Source organism: Meles meles, chromosome 18, assembly GCF_922984935.1.
Source record: "Meles meles chromosome 18, mMelMel3.1 paternal haplotype, whole genome shotgun sequence".
NCBI lineage: Eukaryota > Metazoa > Chordata > Mammalia > Carnivora > Mustelidae > Meles > Meles meles.
This window is the reverse complement of record NC_060083.1, coordinates 16,876,580-16,898,341: the sequence shown is the minus strand read 5'-3', so window position 1 is coordinate 16,898,341 and position 21,762 is coordinate 16,876,580. Positions and strand designations below refer to the sequence as shown.

Here is a 21,762-nt window from a genome sequence, read left to right as displayed (position 1 = left end):
CTTTCTTTTTTATATTTTTTCTTTATTTGTTTTTTTTAAAATTTTTTTCTTTTTTTTTCTGAACCTCTTTTTATCCCCTTTCTCCCCCCCCCCCCCACAATTTGGGGTCTCTTCTGACTTCGTTACAGCACATTTATCTGGGGTCTTTGCCACCCTTTTAGTATTTTATTTGATCCTTCATATCCTCTTATCTGGACAAAATGACAAGGCGGAAAAAATCACCACAAACAAAAGAACAAGAGGCAGTACTGAAGGCTAGGGACTTAATCAACATTGACATTGGTAATATGTCAGATCAAGAGTTCAGAATGATGATTCTGAACGTTCTAGCCGGGCTCGAAAAAGGCATGGAAGATATTAGAGAAACCCTCTCTGGAGATATAAAAGCCCTTTCTGGAGAAATTAAAGAACTAAAATCTAACCAAGTAGAAATCAGAAAAGCTATTAATGAGGTGCAATCAAAAATGGAGGCTGTCACTGCTAGGATCAATGAGGCAGAAGAAAGAATTAGTGATATAGAAGACCAAATGATGGAGAATAAAGAAGCCAAGCAAAAGAGGGAAAAACAGCTACTAGACCACAAGGGGAGAATTCGAGAGATAAGTGACACCATAAGACGAAACAACATTAGAATAATTGGGATTCCAGAAGAAGAAGAAAGAGAGAGGGGAGCAGAAGGTATATTGGAGAGAATTATTGGAGAGAATTTCCCTAATATGGCAAAGGGAACAAGCATCAAAATCCAGGAGATGCAGAGAACCCCCCTCAAAGTCAACAAGAATAGGTCCACACCCCATCACCTAATAGTAAAATTTACAAGTCTTAGTGACAAAGAGAAAATCCTGAAAGCAGCCCGGGAAAAGAAGTCTATAACATACAATGGTAAAAATATTAGATCAGCAGCAGACTTATCCACAGAGACCTGGCAGGCCAGAAAGAGCTGGCATGATATATTCAGAGCACTAAACGAGAAAAACATGCAGCCAAGAATACTCTATCCAGCTAGGCTATCATTGAAAATAGAAGGAGAGATAAAAAGCTTCCAGGACAAACAAAAACTGAAAGAATTTGCAAACACCAAACCAGCTCTACAGGAAATATTGAAAGCGGTCCTCTAAGCAAAGAGAGAGCCTAAAAGTAGTAGATCAGAAAGATACAGAGACAATATACAGTAACAGTCACCTTACAGGCTAATAATGGCACTAAATTCATATCTCTCAATAGTTACCCTGAATGTTAATGGGCTAAATGCCCCAATCAAAAGACACAGGGTACCAGAATGGATAAAAAAACAAAACCCATCAGTATGTTGCCTACAAGAAACTCATTTGAGACGCGAAGACACCTCCAGATTTAAAGTGAGGGGGTGGAAAACAATTTACCATGCTAATGGGCATCAGAAGAAAGCTGGGGTGGCAATCCTTATATCAGATCAATTAGATTTTAAGCCAAAGACATCTCATCAATAAGAGATGAGGAAGGACACTATATCCTACTCAAAGGGTCTGTCCAACAAGAAGATCTAACAATTTTAAATATCTATGCCCCTAAGGTGGGAGCAGCCAACTATATCAACCAATTAATAACAAAATCAAAGAAACACATCAATAATAATACAATAATAGTAAGGGACTTTAACACTCCCCTCACTGAAATGGACAGATCATCCAAGCCAAAGATCAACAAGGAAATAAAGGCCTTAAATGACACACTGGACCAGATGGACATCACAGATATATTCAGAACATTTCATCCCAAAGCAACAGAATACACATTCTTCTCTAGTGCACATGGAACCTTCTCCAGAATAGATCACATCCTGGGTCACAAATCAGGTCTCAACCGGTATCAAAAGATTAGGATCATTCCCTGCATATTTTCAGACCATAATGCTCTGAAGCTAGAACTCAATCACAAGAGGAAAGCTGGAAAGAACCCAAATACATGGAGACTAAACAGCATCCTTCTAAAGAATGAATGGGTCAACCAGGAAATTAAAGAAGAACTGAAAAAATTCATGGAAACAAATGATAATGAAAACACAACGGTTCAAAATCTGTGGGACACAGCAAAGGCAGTCCTGAGAGTTAAATATACAGCGGTACAAGCCTTTCTCAAGAAACAAGAAAGGTCTCAAGTACACAACCTAACCCTACACGTAAAGGAGCTGGAGAAAGAACAAGAAAGAAACCCTAAACCCAGCAGGAGAAGAGAAATCATAAAGATCAGAGCAGAAATCAATGAAATAGAAACCAAAAAAACAATAGAAAAAATCAATGAAACTAGGAGCTGGTTCTTTGAAAGAATCAATAAGATTGATAAACCCCTGGCCAGACTCATCAAAACGAAAAGAGAAAGGACCCAAATAAATAAAATCATGAATGAAAGAGGAGAGATCACAACTAACACCAAGGAAATACAGACAATTACAAGAACATACTATGAGCAACTCTACGCCAACAAATTTGACAATCTGGAAGAAATGGATACATTCCTAGAGACATATAAACTACTACAACTGAACCAGGAAGAAATAGAAAACCTGAACAGGCCCATAACCAGTAAGGAGATTGAAACAGTCATCCAAAATCTCCAAACAAACAAAAGCCCAGGGCCAGACGGCTTCCCAGGGGAATTCTAGCAACCATTTAAAGAAGAACTAACTCCTATTCTCCTGAAACTGTTCAAAAAAATAGAAATGGAAGGAAAACTTCCAAACTCATTTTATGAGGCCAGCATCACCTTGATCCCAAAACCAGACAAGGATCCCACCAAAAAAGAGAACTACAGACCAATATCCTTGATGAACACAGATGCAAAAATTCTTGCCAAAATACTAGCCAATAGGATTCAACAGTACATTAAAAGGATTATTCACCACGATCAAGTGGGATTTATTCCAGGGCTGCAGGGTTGGTTCAACATCCGCAAATCAATCAATGTGATAGAACACTTTAATAAAAGAAAGAACAAGAACCATATGATACTCTCCATAGATGCTGAAAAAGCATTTGACAAAGTACAGCATCCCTTCCTGATCAAAACTTTTCAAAGTGTAGGGATAGAGGGCACATACCTCAATATTATCAAAGCCATCTATGAAAAACCCACCGCAAGTATCATTCTCAATGGAGAAAAACTGAAAACTTTTCCACTAAGGTCAGGAACATGGCAGGGATATCCATTATCACCACTGCTATTCAACATAGTACTAGAAGTCCTAGCCTCAGCAATCAGACAACAAAAAGAAATTAAAGGCATCCAAATTGGCAAAGAAGAAGTCAAACTATCACTCTTCGCAGATGATATGATACTATATGTGGAAAACCCAAAAGACTCCACTCTAAAACTGCTAGAACTTGTACAGGAATTCAGTAAAGTGTCAGGATATAAAATCAATGCACAGAAATCAGTTGCATTCCTCTACACCAACAACAAGACAGAAGAAAGAGAAATTAAGGAGTCAATCCCATTTACAATTGCACCCAAAACTATAAGATACCTAGGAATAAACCTAACCAAAGAGGCTAAGAATCTATACGCAGAAAACCATAAAGTACTCATGAAAGAAATTGAGGAAGACACAAAGAAATGGAAAAATGTTCCATGCTCCTGGATTGGAAGAATAAATATTGTGAAAATGTCTATGCTACCTAAAGCAATCTACACATTTAATGCAATCCCTATCAAAATACCATCCATTTTTTTCAAAGAAATGGAACAAATAATCCTAAAATTTATATGGAACCAGAAAAGACCTCGAATAGCCAAAGGAATATTGAAAAAGAAAGCCAAAGTTGGTGGCATCACAATTCCGGACTTCAAGCTCTATTACAAAGCTGTCATCATCAAGACAGCATGGTACTGGCACAAAATCAGACACATAGATCAGTGGAACAGAATAGAGAGCCCAGAAATTGACCCTCAACTCTATGGTCAACTAATCTTCGACAAAGCAGGAAAGAATGTCCAATGGAAAAAAGACAGCCTCTTCAATAAATGGTGCTGGGAAAATTGGACAGCCACATGCAGAAAAATGAAATTGGACCACTTCCTTACACCACACACGAAAATAGACTCCAAATGGATGAAGAACCTCAATGTGAGAAAGGAATCCATCAAAATCCTTGAGGAGAACACAGGTAGCAACCTCTTCGACCTCAGCCGCAGCAACATCTTCCTAGGAACAACGGCAAAGGCAAGGGAAGCCAGGGCAAAAATGAACTATTGGGATTTCATCAAGATCAAAAGCTTTTGCACAGCAAAGGAAACAGTTAACAAAACCAAAAGACAACTGACAGAATGGGAGAAGATATTTGCAAACGACACATCAGATAAAGGGCTAGTATCCAAAATCTATAAGGAACTTAGCAAACTCAACACCCAAAGAACAAACAATCCAATCAAGAAATGGGCAGAGGACATGAACAGACATTTCTGCAAAGAAGACATCCAGATGGCCAACAGACACATGAAAAAGTGCTCCACGTCACTCGGCATCAGGGAAATACAAATCAAAACCACAATGAGATATCACCTCACACCAGTCAGAATGGCTAAAATTAACAAGTCAGGAAATGACAGATGCTGGCGAGGATGCGGAGAAAGGGGAACCCTCCTCCACTGTTGGTGGGAATGCAAGCTGGGGCAACCACTCTGGAAAACAGCATGGAGGTTCCTCAAAATGTTGAAAATAGAACTACCCTATGACCCAGCAATTGCACTACTGGGTATTTACCCTAAAGATACAAACGTTGTGATCCGAAGGGGCATGTGTACCTGAATGTTTATAGCAGCAATGTCTACAATAGCCAAACTATGGAAAGAACCTAGATGTCCATCAACAGACGAATGGATAAAGAAGATGTGGTATATATACACAATGGAATACTATGCAGCCATCAGAAGAAATGAAATCTTGCCATTTGCGACGACGTAGATGGAACTAGAGGGTATCATGTTTAGTGAAATAAGTCAATCGGAGAAAGACAACTATCATATGATCTCCCTGATATGAGGACGTGGAGATGCAACATGGGGGGTTGGGGGATAGGAGAAGAATAAATGAAACAAGATGGGATTGGGAGGGAGACAAACCATAAATGACTCTTAATCTCACAAAAGAAACTGGGGGTTGTTGGGGGGAGGTGGTTTTGGGAGAGGGGGAGGGGGTTATGGACATTGGGGAGGGTATGTGCTATCGTGAGTGCTGTGAAGAGTGTAAACCTGGCGATTCACTGACCTGTACCCCTGGTATGTTTATAAATATATTATATACATTATATGTTTATACATTATATGTTTATAAAAAAATACATTATATGTTTATAAAAAAAAATTGGAAGGGGAGGCGAACCATAAGAGACTATGGACTCTGAAAAACAACCTGAGGGTCAAGGGTGGGAGTTTGGGGGAACAGGTGGTGGGTAATAGGGAGGGCACGTTTTGCATGGAGCACTGGGTGTTGTGCAAAAACAATGAATACTGTTACGCTGAAAAAATAAATAAATTAAAAAAAAAACACAGTCATGGGACTATGAGGTCAAGATCTTCACATGATAGGCCCTGCCCCCACCTCCTGCATCTCAGATTTTTTTTTTCTTAACAGCCATCTTAACTAATGTGAAAACGGGCCATGCATTTTAACATAGTCGCCACTTTTGCCCTTGCACGTGTAATTGCTTGAATTTTAGTTTTAATTCTCCCTCTCACTATAATTATGAGAAAGAACAATTAAGTGTCAGAGTTCAGAGCTTCTCAATTTTAAGAAGAGAAGAGCCAAAATGAATTTCTTTTCCTGCCTCAAAATACCAGTTGCTAAAACAGCTGCAACTAACATTTTCATAGTGCTTTGCAACTGATAACACACTTTTACTTAGAAAGATCCATTCAGGGGTCAACTCAGGCAGTACTGAAAATGGTGTTAAAAGCTACTAAAGTAGGAGCAGAGGATTGCATGGACATTTGCCCACGAATCAGCAAAAGCCTATCTAGGTACAACTGAGTCCACCGACTCCAAGGAAAACCAGAATACACCACCCTTCACCACAATCTCTCATGCTAATGTTTTTGAACTTATAATCATGGCCACCATCACTCTCCAAGAGAACTTGTATGTGTGAAGGCAGAAGTTTTAACCCACTGAGCCACCCAGGCACCCCAAAAGTTTTTAAAATTTTAATTCCAGGATAATTAATATACAGTGTTATATTAGCTTCAGGTCTCTTTTTTTTAATTTTTATTTATTTTTAATTTTTTTTAAATTTTATATGTTCATTTTCAGCATAGCAGTGTTCATTGTTTTTGCATCACACCCAGTGCTCCATGCAGTACGTGCCCTCCCTATTACCCACCACCTGGTTCCTCAACCTCCCACCCCCCGGCCCCTTCAAAACCCCCAGGTTGTTTTTCAGAGTCCATAGTCTCTCATGGTTCATCTCCCCTTCCAGTTTCCCTCAACTCCCTCTCCTCTCCATCTCCCCATGACCACCGTGTTCTTTGTTATGCTCCACAAATAAGTGAGACCATATGATACTTGACTCTCCCTGCTTGACTTATTTCACTCAGCATAATCTCTTCTAGTCCCGTCCATGTTGCTACAAAAGTTGGGTATTCATCCTTTCTGATGGAGGCATAATACTCCATTGTGTATATGCACCACATCTTCCTTATCCATTCGTCCGTTGAAGGGCATCTTGGTTCTTTCCACAGTTTGGCGACCGTGGCCATTGCTGCAATAAACATTGGGGTACAGATGGCCCTTCTTTTCACTACATCTGTCTCTTTGGGGTAAATACCCAGCAATGCAATTGCAGGGTCATAGGGAAGCTCTATTCTTAATTTCTTGAGGAATATCCACACTGTTCTCCAAAGTGGCTGCACCAACTTGCATTCCCACCAACAGTGTAAGAGGGTTCCCCTTTTTCCACATCCTCTCCAACACAGGTTGTTTCCTGTCTTGCTAATTTTGGCCATTCTAACTGGTGTCAGGTGGTATCTCAATGTGGTTTTAGTTTGAATCTCCCTGAGGGCTAGTGATGATGAACATTTTTCATGTGTCTGATAGCCATTTGTATGTCTTCATTGGAGAAGTGTCTGTTCATATCTTCTGCCCATTTTTTGATACAGTTATCTGTTTTGTGTGTGTTGAGTTTGAGGAGTTCTTCATAGATCCTGGATATCAACCTTTTGTCTGTACTGTCATTTGCAAATATCTTCTCCCATTCCGTGGGTTGCCTCTTTGTTTTGTTGACTGTTTCCTTTGCTCTGCAGAAGCTTTTGATCTTGATGAAGTCCCAAAAGTTCATTTTCGCTTTTGTTTCCTTGGCCTTTGGAGACATATCTTGAAAGAAGTTGCTGTGGCTGATATCGAAGAGGTTACTGCCTATGTTCTCCTCTAGGATTCTGATGGATTCCTGTCTCACGTTGAGGTCTTTTATCGATTTTGAGTTTATCTTTGTGTACGGTGTAAGAGAATGGTCGAGTTTCATTCTTCTACATATTGCTGTCCAGTTTTCCCAGCACCATTTATTGAAGAGACTGTCTTTTTTCCATTGTATATTTTTTCCTGTTTTGTCAAAGATTATTTGACCATAGAGTTGAGGGTCCATATCTGGGCTCTCCACTCTGTTCCACTGGTCAATGTGTCTGTTTTTATGCCAGTACCATGCTGTCTTGGTGATCACAGCTTTGTAGTAAAGCTTGAAATCGGGTAATGTGATGCCACCAGTTTTGTTTTTGTTTTTCAACATTTCCTTAGCAATTCAGGGTCTCTTCTGATTCCATACAAACTTTAGGATTATTTGCTCCAGCTCTTTGAAGGTCTCTTTGGTTTTAATTATACTTTATTTTTAAATTTTAAAGAAAATCAGAGAGGGAGACAAACTATGAGAGATTCCTCACTCCCTTCAGGAAACAAACCTAAGGTTGCAGAAGGGAGGGGGGTGAAGGAATGGGATAACTGGGTGATGGGCATTGATGTGATGAACCCTGGGTGTTGTACACAACTAATAAATCACTGAACACTACATCAAAAACTAATGATGTACTATATGTTTGTTAAATGAACTTAAATTAAAAAAATATTCTTTTGAAAGAAAAAAATCCATTTTTTAGTAATTTTAGTAACTAATAAGACTTTTTTTTGCTGAAGTTTTAGGTTTACCAAATAAAGGAGCAGATAGTAGAGTTCCATATATCACCCTACCACCAGCCCCATTTAATTATTTTTTAATTACACAAATAATAAATGAATGCATCATTCACCTTGAAAACAATAAAAACAAAATTAATCTGTTTTTTTACTCCCTTCCCCAATAATCATGGTTATGAGTTTGGTGTATTTTCCTCTAGAACTTTTCCTGTGTATTAAGATATATGTGTAGATATATTCTAGCAAGCATTTATTACTATTACTATTATTGTAAGCTAATTGGTATACTGCATGTTTTGGTCTGTAGCTTCTTTTCTATAATTAAAAATATATTTTGAAGATCTTTCCACATTAGTTTATTTAATTGTTCACCAATGGATCGGCATTCAGGTCATTTCTATGTTTGCTGTTACTGTTGCCACTGATACCCACCCTTGTGTATGTTGTATTGGGTGTGCATGTGTTTGTGTTTCTTTGAGATATGGAAATGCTGGATCACAGGATTTGTGTATTTTAAAAAGTGGATACTGTAAAAATTATCTCTAAAGTGCCCTTACCAATTTAAACCATCAGGGATGAGAGCATCTCTTTTCGTATACACTTACTAACAGTTAATATTATCAGATTTTAATATTTTTTTCACTCTAATGGGAGAAAATGGTTTCTCATTTTAATTTGCATTTCTCTGATAACTAGTAATATTGGATATCTTTTTATACATTTACTGGACATTTTAATTTCTTAGTATTTGCTTTTTAAACTGGAAATTAGAAAATGAGGATTTTATTTGGAGAGCTTTATTTAGTAGCTGCTTTTCTTAACTGTCTACTCTGGTCACTGAAGAATGGCTGAAGTGAATAACATTTTTAAAAACAAACTGGGGGTTGCTGGGGGGAGGTGGGATTGGGAGAGGGGGAGCGGGCTATGGACATTGGGGAGGGGAGGCGAACCATAAGAGACTATGGACTCTGAAAAACAACCTGAGGGTTTTGAAGGGTCAGGGGTGGGAGGTTGGGGGAACAGGTGGTGGGTGATGGGGAGGGCACGTTTTGCATGGAGCACTGGGTGTTGTGCAAAAAGAATGAATACTGTTACGCTGAAAAAATTAATAAAAAGGGGAAAAAATCCATCTACAACCATGGGCATGGTAAATTTAACAATTGCTATTTCAGTGTTCAGTGGTTAAGTCACTGTGTGTTCATCAGCTCCCTTTTCTGATTTTTTTTTTAAGATTTTATTCATAAACTCAACAGACAGAGATCACAAGGAGGCAGCGAGGCAGGCAGAGAGAGAGGAAGGCAGAGAGAGAGGAAAGGAAGCAGGCTCCCAACTGAGCAGAGAGCCCGATGTGGGGCTTGATCCCAGGACCCCAGGATCATGACCTGAGCCGAAGGCAGGGGCTCCAACCCACTGAGCCACCCAGGCGCCCCTCCCTTTTCTGATTTTTTTACACACACACACATACGCTAACAAGGAAACAGTTCCTACCTCTTACTTACCTTCATTGAAATTATGTATAAAATCAAGAGCATGTTTAATCATTTTTCTCATTTGATCCAAAATATCAGCTCTCAGAACCCCTTGAGGCTGGGGACCAACTTCTATACCTCGGTACAAAAGGGGAAATAGTCATATTTATACAACGAGTATTGCAACACATTATAAAATTGATCATTTTAATGTATAAAGATCTATAATCCCATCATTAAAATTATTAAAAAGGTAGACCATGTAGCACCATGGAAAATATTTGAGACAATGTTAGGCAAAAAATAAAAGCAGAACATCTGCATGTACATGCTTTAAGCATAATGAATCAAGACTGGGAAAAAACATGGAAAAATATCAAAGAGTTATATTAAAATATTAAAATACTGGGGTCATTTTTCTTCAAATTTCCTTCATTACTGTCAAAATGCTTAAATATCATAACCTAATAAACAGAGTAGACAAATTTATACTGACAAAATAGTAAGTGGCCACAAAGAGAAACTGTCATAGACCTAATATTTAGTTTTGACTGGAGGAAAGTCATCCGTTTAAGTCAGAGAAATCTAGAGCCATGGATGTAAGACAACATGACAATCTATGTGACCCTAGAGCAACACTCTTACTTACCCTTTCATAACAACCCATCCTGACATGATAGTGTGACAGTTTTAGTTTTCCTTAGAATAAATTTGTATTTATTTTTCACTCCTAGCCAATCCAATCTTTTTTTTTTTTTAAAAGATCTTATTTATTTGACAGAGAGAGATCCGAAGTAGGCAGAGCAGCAGGCAGAGAGAGAAGGGAAACAGGTTCCCCGCTGAGCAGAGCGCCCTATGCGGGGCTTGATCCCAGGACCCTGAGATCATGACCTGAGTCAAAGGCAGAGGATTACCCCACTGAGCCACCCAGGTGCCCCGAGTGCCAATCCAATCTTACACTAAATATCTAGTCACCTCCCTCCTGTTCCCTCCAATCCCTACAGTTATCCCTCCAACACAGTTATTCCTCCAATTCTTACCTCCTCTACTTTTAAACCATTTACCAAGTATAATATCATCCATTCTCTTCCAGACAATTCATATGTATTCATATACATATTTTTTCACCCATTCTATTTTCACTCACGTCTCTCATATCTTGATTCACACAATCTTTCTGTATTTGATCTACATTTTTAAAAGAATTTTATTTATTTGAGAGGGAGAAGCAGGCTCCCCGCCGAGCAAGGACGCCCCCCTCCGCCACCCCCATGTGGGACTTGATCCCAGGACCCTGGGATCATGACCTGAGCTGAAGGTCGAGGCTTAACCCACTGAGCCATGCAGGTGCCCCGATCAACATTTTTTATTTGTTGTGCTTAGCTTTCTTTCTTTTTTTAAGATTTTATTTATTTATTTGACAGAGAGAGAGAGAGAGATCACAATTAGGCAGAGAGGCAGGCAGAGAGAGAGGGGGAAGCAGGCTCCCCAATGAGCAGAGACCCAGATGTGGGGCTCTATCCCAGGACCCTGAGATCATGACCTGAGACGAAGGCAGAGGCTTATTAACCCACTGAGCCATCCAGGCACCCCTAGGCTTAGCTTCCTCGTATACACCTTTGGACATATATTTAAGTATGTGGTGTAAGTGTGGCCGAGGTAAGCATCTTGTGTATAAATGATTTGTACAGATGTGTGAAAACATGTTCAAGGACATGTCTACATCTGTGCTGTTGAAGACATTGTTGGCTGCCCATCCAAAAGCCATTCTACCTTCTTCCGTTAACAGAGTCCTTATTTTGGTTGGGTGTCCAATCTTCCAGGTAAGGAAACTTTTCTCCAGATCAAGTGCAAATGTGGAATAAAATAAGTCATTAGAGTACTCCCATTACCCTAGTGATTGATTTAAGAATGGATATGTGACCCAGTTCTAACCAAGTGGTTATAATAGAAGGTCTGCAGGGGAGTTCTTTCACTCACTAGATATTATCTTGTTGGCATATGATGCTTAAAATTACAGTGGACATCTTGTGGCCCTGGGGCTGCTAAAAAAATGCTAACAATGGTAGACTTTCTAGTTAGAAGAACCTAGCCCCTCATGATGCTGTTGAGCTGTTACATGAAATAATAAATTTAACTTATTGCTTAAGCCATTTGAGCTTCTTGCAGCCAAAAAATGTTCTACATTTCCTTGTTCTGGGGGGAGATGGGGGGAGATGGAAGGTGTAGTGTGGGGCAGTCCTATATGGAGAGAAGATATGATGATTAGGAGTGGGTATTTGACCCAGAAGTCAGTTATTGACAGTTTTTTCCCTTTCTGATTGTCAGTGGAAGGTAATAGGGCGGCCTTATTTTCTAAACCAGCAATTAACCTTGACACAAGATCCTGTGTCAGAGAAGAATGTTTAGATTTGTAGAAAATGGCCATGGCATAGTCCTGAGTGGAGCTGAAGAAGTAATGGTCATAAAATTAAATCTTCTGAGTCTCTAATGAGGCCATGGTCGACTTGGGACAGTTAGTAGAAAATTCTGTTTAGTCTCTCTTCTGTGTGTGTGCGCGCGTGTACGCATGCCCATGCACACATGACAGACAGAGATACGGACAGAAAATGAAGAAGATTCTAGGAATGATCTTAAGGCTGACTGAAGCAAACAACTTCTTTCTGGAATAAAGTTTATCTGGAATGATCCTGCCACATTTTAGGTGCCTTGGCAAAAGAATGCAAAAGGAGTCCTTGTAGAAGGTCAATAGAAGCTAAAGAAAATTTCTATGAGCAGAAGTTATAGGTGTATTATAAAATGTTGAGGGGCACCTGGGTGGCTCAGTCAGTTAAGGGGCTATCTTCAGCTCAAGTCATGAATCCAGGGTCCTGGGATCAAGCCCCCACATCTGGCTCCCAGCTCAGTGGGGAGTCTGCTTCTTCTCTCCTCTCTCTCCCCTTGCTTGCGATCTTCCCCCGAATAAATAAATAAATAAAGTCTTAAAAAGAATAAAATAAAATGTTGAGTTGCAGATAGTTTTTCCTCTGATCTTAAGTGTTTTTTTCCCCCAATGAGCCGATGGTATAAAAATATTCCAAATAGCAAAATTGCAGGAAGAACATACAGTATTTCTAACATATTTATGATGATCTTAATACTCTGTCATATTAAAATGTTTGAAATATTTGGCTTTATTTTTTAGGACCAAACATACTGGTAGATATTTGTTCTAGCTAAGAGCAGCATTGCCCCACAAACATCACAAACCAAGACTGCTTTTTCAAAGTGTGGAAATCTTTTGATTTGTTTGGTGTCCCAGAGAAACAGGCTCTCTATCCTTTATTGTTAAGCATTTGGTTTGTTTCAAATAATTACCCATACTTGGATATTTAGCCTGCCCCAGGAGATCCCTGATTTTACACCAAGTTATCAACAACTGAATAATGAGGATGACTTTAAATTTGCTTATATTGTTTGACAACTTGTATTTAAATTAAATTACTCTTGGTTAAAACCATCAACAAAAAAGGATTTTAAGTTGTAATAGCAATTTTAATGATCGTAGTATATCTGCAAACAACTATGTTAGTAGGTCACTCAGGAAGAGAGTGGAATACAGAAAAAAGAGACTGAGTATGCAAACCTCCATGTTGGAAGTTGCTAGAAGGCAAAGATGAATTCACAGCCAAGTAACATTCAGGGCAAACAAATGAATGGATAGCAAACAGTTTATGGGAGACATGAATGCAAAGCAGGTGCTCAGAAGAATGTTGACACAAGATTTTTCATGGGTCTTTTGTGTTTCTGCATGTCTTCCCAGCAAGACACTGACTGCCCTGGTTCCAGATTATTTTTTAAGAATGTTTGTATAGTGGGGCACCTGGGTGGCTCAGTGGGTTGGGGTTAAGCCTCTGCCTTCGGCTCGGGTTGTGATCTCGGGGTCCTGGGATCGGGCCCCACGTTGGGCTCTCTGCTCAGCAGGGAGTCTGCTTCCCCTTCTCTCTCTGCCTGCCTCTCTGCCTCTTTCTCTGTCAAATAAATAAATAAATAAAATCTTTAAAAAAAAAAAAAAGAATGTTTGTATAGTGAACAGTCCTGGAAAATGGGGATGATCTCTTTCTAGGGACAAAAGGTAGGCATGTTTACTGCTCATTATAAAAGACTGAAGTTCCTTCAGCTCACTGTTTCTCTCCTGGAATGCAGAAAGCTGCTCAATGAAATTGAAGAAATTTGGTATAATTAGAGCCTGCCTGGAGTTAGTTTGCTTATTAACTGATAGTTATAAGCCATAATAATTAGCAAGATAGCTATAAATATTCTTAAAAAATAATTTTCTCAGAGTTTCACCTAGGATACATTTTGTGCAGTTGTGACAATGGAAAATATGACTTACCAATAGGATACTTGGCTATAGAACGAGTGGTTGCATATTTGAGGCAAGGATGTTCAATAAGATAAACATAGCAGGGTAATGGAGCCAAAGAAGTCTGAAAAGAATTTAAAACATCTTTCTTATTATGTAAAGACCATTTGCTTTGTTCTCTTTTCCACTGGAGAGCCAATAATGCCTTCAATATGTTTTACCACATCAGCTAAGATTAGCAAGGCAGCTTTATGAAATACTCTAAGATTCAGTGTTATTATTATAACTTGAACACACACCAATGAATTACATATAAAATTGAATCCTGCATAACTTTCTGGGTAGAAGGTACATTAAACAATTCTCAAGCACCATGATCGAAGCACAGGAAATAATTTTTCCTTCTGGATGGATTTGGTTATTTTTGTTTTCACTGCTGCTTACAGTTACTATTTAGCTTTGTATTGATCACATAATGAATTCTGCTTCTACCCCTACAGTCCAGGTCTGTGTAGATGTTGGGTGACTTCCCCCACCTCCACTTATCTGAGTGAGAATTCAAGAAAGTCCTCCAGGTTTTGATGACAATGTCAGCCATGCTGCTTCTATACCTGGCAACCAGAGCATTTGACTCTCCCTTCAATAAGCAACAAAGAATTGCTCCATTATGATCTCCAACCAGAACTATCTACTTATTATAAAAAACTCAAGCGAAATGAAAATAACAATTATTCTTTACTGTATGCTAGATTTGAAGGTAAATGCTTTAAATACATAAATACTTCTCATTTAAGGCTTTAACAGCCATATGGGTAAGTTTTGCTGGTATGCCAATTTTATACAACAAGGAAAGCACAGTTTTGGGAGTGGGGTATCTTGTCCAAGGTTAGTGAGGATTATAAACCTAGGTTCTGGGGTGCCTGTGTAGCTCAGTGGGTTAAAGCCTCTGCCTTTGGCTCTGGTCATGATCCCAGGATCAAGCCCCACATCGGGCTCTCTGCTGATCAGGGAGCCTGCTTTCTTCTCTCTCTCTCTCTCTGCCTGCTTGTGATCTCTATCTGTCAAAAAAAAAAAAAAAAAGACACTTATAAACCTAGGTTCTCCTGGCTCCGTGGGTCAAACTCTTTCACTAGATCATACTAGCACTCTGGAAGGAAGAGTACCCATTACAGAGAAATAAACATAGAGTTTATTATTTGTGGTTTTGCTGTAGTTTAGCAATTCTCTAGCTATAGGCACTGGATTGCTGAATTTTTCATCCTGTAAATTTCTGAGCCTTAAAATGATTAACTTTATCAAGTACCAGACGAACAGATGTGCTGGGGTATCTGAATCAAATGCAGACAAAGGCAGAAATAAAAAGAGCCACTCCTTTTAACACTGACCTTTAGTCAACATTAAATGACTATTTCTTGAGCTTCCTAAAACTAGAATTGAGCTTCTTCAACCACACCAATTTAAACATTGTTATTAATTTTACCAAATAGCCTATGACTTGGTGGCTGTCTGGATAAAAGATTTATAATTTTATAGACACAAGTATCTACAACGGTCTCATTATTTTATTCACTGTATTTCTTATTTTACTCATTTCCTCACCTTTTGTCCTGCTTGTCAACACTGCCTCTATTCTAGTGTCCTTCTCATTCCCTCATCTCTCTTGGACACTCCTTCATATCCTGATCCTTTTCTGGTTGTCTTATACCTATAACTGGCTTAAAAGTACAAGAACTATACTAACATATAAATTAATAACATTGACATTACCTTAATATAATGAAACATCTGAATTAAAAAGTCATTTCTGGAATCTTCAAGAATAAGAGTGCATCCCATGTTAGAAGTAGTGTTGTGAAGGTCAAAAATAATGTCATAGGAATCTTCATCGTCTTTTGGGCCAAACAAATGATTTATTTCTTGAGCCCTTCTCACTTCATATGGCAAATCCTTTGACATTTTTTTGCTGTTATTAGCAGAAAGAAAAAGATTAAAAACATCTGTGGCTAAGATAACATAAATATCTAATAAGAACATAGTGTATAAGGAAACAGTTGCCAAACCTTTAATATGAAAAATCTGTAAGGGAAGTGGAACTTATTTGAAAACTTCATAAATAAAAAAATTCCCTTTTTTCTCCATTTGATTTTATGTAATGGTGCATTGGCCTGCTCACAAATAATATTTCATTTATGTGGCTGATCCCAGAAAAGACATTTCAAATAGAATTTACCATCTGACTTCAATGTTGAAAAAAATTTATTCATTAATTTAATCAACAGTTTTTAAAAAAGTTATGTGCACTGGGCTATTTTATGGGGCTAGAATTTCTTCTTCCTCTCGCTGATTTTCTAGTGCATGAAAATAGTCAAACTTAGGTGATCATGTTATCTAATTAGGGATTCTAATGGAGATCAGGGTACCACTAGTGGTCTACGGCAAGCTTTACAACATCTATTAAGCTCTAAGAAAATGCCAAAATTTCGCAGGTATATGCATATATATATATTTTTTTCTGGGATGAGTTTTTATTGAATTCTCAAATGAGTCTCTATCTCCTCTTACACTTTAGGGTACTTTTTTTTTCTTACTGTACAGGATGATGATGTAAGTTTATTATTCCTCATTAAACAATGGTTTAATTCAACCACTTCTCTATAATTCCATCTATTTCTGTTCCCTGACTATTTTTGTTGGTATCATCAAGGGACCTACAGTTTGAACCTGGGTAATTTCTGCCTGAAAGGTAATCAAGCAGTCAAAAATGAAGCAGCCATTTTTGACCATAAACCAAAACTATGAGGACAAAAGCTTCATAGTAAGGATAGTACAGTGGGAAGACAGAAGAGACCTGTGACACTAATGATATTATTGAACCACTGCAACCATTGCTGGACTGCCAACCTCTTCACTTATTTGTGAAAAAGAAACCATTTATTTAAGCCACTGTGTTCAGGTTTTTATATGCAACGAAACACAGTTCCTAATAGATAGATAAGTATTTTTTTTTAAATTTATTTATTTATTTTAGGGCGGAGGAGCAGATTCAGAGGGAAAAAGTGAATCTCAAGCAGACTTTCCTCTGAGCATGGAGCCCGATGTGGGGATTTATACCAGAACCCTGTAAGCTTCAATCAAGAGCCAGTCACCCAACAATTAAGCCACCCAGACATGCATTTCAAAAGTTAATTCAGAGAACAAAACTGCGAGTTTCCTCTACTCCCAACTGATTTGCTTCTAATTCTCCCTCAGGTGAATAATTGGCATTGCTAGCTGTCCAGTTGCTCAGAGCTAAGGACTGGAGTCTTTTTTTTTTTTAAAGATTTTATTTATTATTTGACAGAGGTCACAAGTAGGCAGAGAGGCAGGCAGAGAGAGGAGAGAGGAGGAAGCAGGCTCCCTGCTGAGCAGAGAGCCGGATGCAGGGCTCAATCCCAGGTCCCTGGGATCATGACCTGAGCTGAAGGCAGAGGCTTTAACCCACTGAGCCACCCAGGCACCCCTAAGGACTGGAGTCTTAAAAGATAATGGACACTGCGTTTTCACACCTGGGGTCCAGTTCTCATAGGAGGAGTCCCAAGGGATGAAGCTCAAACAATAGGCAAGGGCAAGCTCAGAAAAGGCACAGCAGCAATACTAAGTTACTTAAATCTATGCTGGATAGGAGCTTTTTGAAGAATTTTCAGCTGAGGACAGACATGATAAGATTTGCTGGTCAGGATGGTCCCTATGAGTGAATAGCAGGAAGGACTGGAGTAGGGCTAGATGCCGAGATTCTTTAGGAGGCTACTTTAACTGTCCACAGAAGAAATAAACTAAGGAAGTGAGAATGCAGAGGAAGATTGTATTTGCAAAATATTCAATACTTGAACAAATGGGAAGATTTAGTGACTTACTAGACATGGGGCTTGAGGAACAGGGAAGGTTCCAAGTTGATTTCCATAGTGGATTTGGTGGGTATTGGTGACATCACTGAAAGGGTAAATACAGGAAAAGGAACAGATTTTGGGAGAGGGAAGACTGGAGAATGTAATTAGCTTATCTATAAGTTTTATAACCACCCTGGCAGAGAACTGTCTAGCCTCTGAAGAGTATTCAAGTATAAGAAGTAGAAAATGAATTTAAAAGACTGCTCTCATTGAAAATGTACACTATCGAGTGGTCATAATAAGAAGACTCACCCCTGTTCATTTCAGAGTTATTTGAGAAGTTGCCTAAAAGAGTTATTCTTCAACAAATTCTTAAAAGAGTTAGTTAAAAAGTTATTTTAGGTGACTAGATAAACCTTAATTGTATCAACATAAGCTCAGTCATGAAGATAAAGTATTTCTGAAATTAAAACATATGCCAGTAAAAAAATATTATTTGATTCACAGAACATAACTAATTATAATTTTCCCGAGGAAATATCTATTTCTTGGGCCTCCTGGGTGGCTCAGTTGGTTAAGCAGCTGCCTTCGGCTCAGGTCATGATCCCTGGGTCCTGGGATCGAGCCCCACATTGGGCTCCCTGCTCAGCAGAGAGCCTGCTTCTCCCTCTCCTGCTGCTCTGCGTACTTGTGCTATCTCTTTATCAAATAAATTAAAAAAAAACTAAAAAAAAAAGAAAATATCTATTTCATAAAGTGAGGCATACTTGTACTAAAAGTCATAACCATCTTTTTTTTTTTTTTTTTTTTTTTTTTTTTTTAATATTTTATTTATTGGACAGAGAGAAATCACAACTAGGCAGAGAGAGAGGAGGAAGCAGGCTCTCCACGGAGCAGAGAGCCCGACGCGGGGCTCGATCCCAGGACCCTGGGATCATGACCTGAGCCGAAAGCAGAGGCTTTAGCCCACTGAGCCACCCAGGTGCCCCCATAACCATCTTTTGACTGGCTGTGAGATCAAATTTAAGAAACTCTAAACTGAATTTAGTCTTTATTAGAAAATGAGTCCATAAATCAGTGCTGTATTTGTTGTTCCTTTGCATGTCTTCTATCTTAGTAATCTTCCCACTTGTTGCCGGCAAAAACCATTTTGTACATAGCTTTGTACTCCCACGTACCTCGCACAGCGCCCCATAAAGAGTAGGTGTTTAATAATATTTTTAGGTAAATTAAAGAATGTGATAAGCAAATAATACTAAGAGGCATATATATCTACACTAGGAGCTACAAAGATGTAAACGAAGGAAAAATACTTATTTATATTATGTATCATAATTAATACCTAGAGTATTATTATTGCATATTGTGTGCAATATATGATAAGCCAGTTCCAATATAAATTCAGAACATGCAGGTGAAGTATCTTTAACTCTCAGTGATCCACCACTGAAGCCAGTACATCTACTCCTCATTTCACAGGGTGGCCTGATATATTTCTTTTTTTTTGGTGATGGGCATTTATTCACATTTTTCATTAAATATTAATTGAAATGTTACAATATTCTTGACTAGAACTTTATGTACTACCATAAACATAGTTGTATAAACACATAGTGGCAAACCACCTAGAAACTAACAAATATGTATGCAAGTGAAGTGGCCAAACACTAACAAATTATAAGACCATTAAATCTGTTTCTTTAAAGATATGGCTTAAAAATAAAAAAACATTGTTATTTTTTGTCTCAGTCTTTACAGAATGCATTTTAAAAGAAAATCAGTTAAGAACAGTCTGATGCTTTCAAAAGTTTATAAGAGAGCATGTGAATGCCCAGTTTAGGTCACTGAGAAATTCATAGTATAGTATGATTAAAAGTGAAAGTGATCTTATTTATAACAGCAATTATATGTATGGATTTGTGTATCATGTGCTACACATATATATTCTCTCACACGTACCACTTTTCACACACACACACCCATACATGTACCCATGCATACAACACAAAATATAGTCTTACCCAAGATTTTCAGGGTCAAAAACTCGATTCAGGTCACAGTCAATGTATCTGGTACACTTCTTCACTGCTCTTGGGTTGGTAATAAATGGTTTTACTTCTAGCCCTGTTCTCTGAATCTCAGTGCCATTCTCCAGCCAGTGCTTAACTAGAAATACTCCTGTTAACTCATTCCCATGAGTTCCTCCAAAGATAGCAACCTTTTTTATAGGATCTTTAGTAACATGACAAGAAGTCATTTTTATCAAGTAGTTTTATCTGATTTCTGCAATTCAGAAAAGAGGAGATCAAATAAAACCCAATTTCTTAAGACAAGTTTAGTAATTTAAATTTAAACGAGACTTTAACCAAAGTGCAAAGTGCAGAGTTCTCGTGAGTGGAGTATAATTTAATATTCTGTTACAAGTTCAGAGCCCTGTTTATTATAGGGACACTCCCATCTTTAGCCCTGCCCTTTACCATATTTGGATTAAAATATGCGGAGATGAACTAGAGACAACTGTTTAACTTCTTACTCCCTCACATGGTCAGTCGCTCTAAATGCAATAATAAATCAGCATCTCATACTAATACAAAATTCTGTTTTTCTTTCAGCGAGAAGGTCACCTATTGGTGCTTCTACAACTACTTGTGATAGTAAACATAGTTTATATTTTTCTAATCCTTAAAAATATAAATAACTTAAAAATATATAAAAAAAGAAGTGGCTCATAATATGCATGCTATTATTTGATATTTATGTTTCCACTCACATTTGAAAACATTTCTACTCTGAAATGAGTTCAAATCCGTTTTATCATCAGAGGACATTTGAATCTCACTAAAACAGCCACAGACAGGTCCTAAGAGACCTTCTCTACTTCTCTACTGAAAGAAACAGCATTGTTTCTTTCAGTAGCTTTTTCATGGTCAGAGACATAAGAACCAAATAAATGATTCCTAGGACTTAAAAAGCTACTTTGAAATATGCTTTAATTTCTTTCTGATTGAGCTTTTGATAATTCCATCAATTTCTTTAGGAATCATCCTCATTTTTTGCCTTAATTCTAAAGGAAAAGCAACTGGGGATAATTTTCAAGTCTTTGTAATGCTTGGGAAAATGTCTTAGGGCATGCTATATATACTAACTAAATTAAGAGTTTATTGCAATACACAGTCTAACTTACTGTCAGCACAGACTTTTCACTGGAATGTGTTACTCAATAGGCGGTCTTATTAGGGGAAACTATCCAGAACACTAAGATGATTACATTCCTTTGGAAAAATGCCTCTGAACCAAATCAGAATTGATTTCATGTTCAATCATCCAGAAAGGAAAATACATTCAAGTATTGGAAATATTATGTACTAGTAATGCCACATTGTTTGATGGGGTACAACAAGAGAAATTCATTACAACCAAAGAAAAGTTTGATTTATAATTAAATTTCCCACGTTATCTCAGTTTATTCATATATTCACTTTTTAAGATAGGGTGGGTAAGGTATTGACATTCCCGTTGCAGTGTTAAAGGAAAAGTCCCTCAGTTACCAGGAGAAAATCAAGCTGGGAACCAAGTTTTCTGATTATAAGCCCAGTGTTTTTTACAGAACAGGGTGCTTCCTGTTATTTTTGGACTTTCCCAAAGTTCTAATTTTGTTCTTTTGGAATTCACATAAGCAGTTACTACAGTGTGCTCAGGAAACAACAAGCATATAAACAAAACACATGTTGGAGAATATAAAATGTGACTGTTTTATAATATTTAATAAACTAATACCTATGTTCTTCCTTTAAAAAACTGTAATACAGAGCTAGAGAAAGCAAAATAATGAAATCCAAATTTACACATTAAAATTACCATTCTAACCTAAGAAAATGCCTCTGTAGCCTTTAATTTTCTATCCACATCAACTTACACAGAACACTTCAA

The 21,762-nt window shown here is 38.0% G+C and overlaps 1 protein-coding gene across 2 annotated transcripts in view; it reads right to left on the bottom strand.

Annotated features, from left to right (window-relative positions):
• Positions 1 to 20,232, bottom strand: part of ASPA (aspartoacylase) — a 30,004-nt gene extending 9,772 nt beyond the window's left edge. Inside the window, exons 1-4 of one of the 2 annotated variants that reach the window (XM_045985998.1) lie at positions 19,854 to 20,232; positions 15,734 to 15,929; positions 13,997 to 14,090; positions 9,652 to 9,759 (exon numbers count right to left, since the gene is read on the bottom strand). In XM_045985998.1, the coding sequence (XP_045841954.1) occupies positions 9,652 to 9,759; positions 13,997 to 14,090; positions 15,734 to 15,929; positions 19,854 to 20,089 (634 nt within the window). In that variant the 5' untranslated portion in view covers positions 20,090 to 20,232. The remainder of the gene's footprint in view (positions 1 to 9,651; positions 9,760 to 13,996; positions 14,091 to 15,733; positions 15,930 to 19,853) is intronic. The other variant, XM_045986000.1, reaches the window with a different exon arrangement.
• Between the last annotated feature and the right edge of the window lie 1,530 nt (positions 20,233 to 21,762).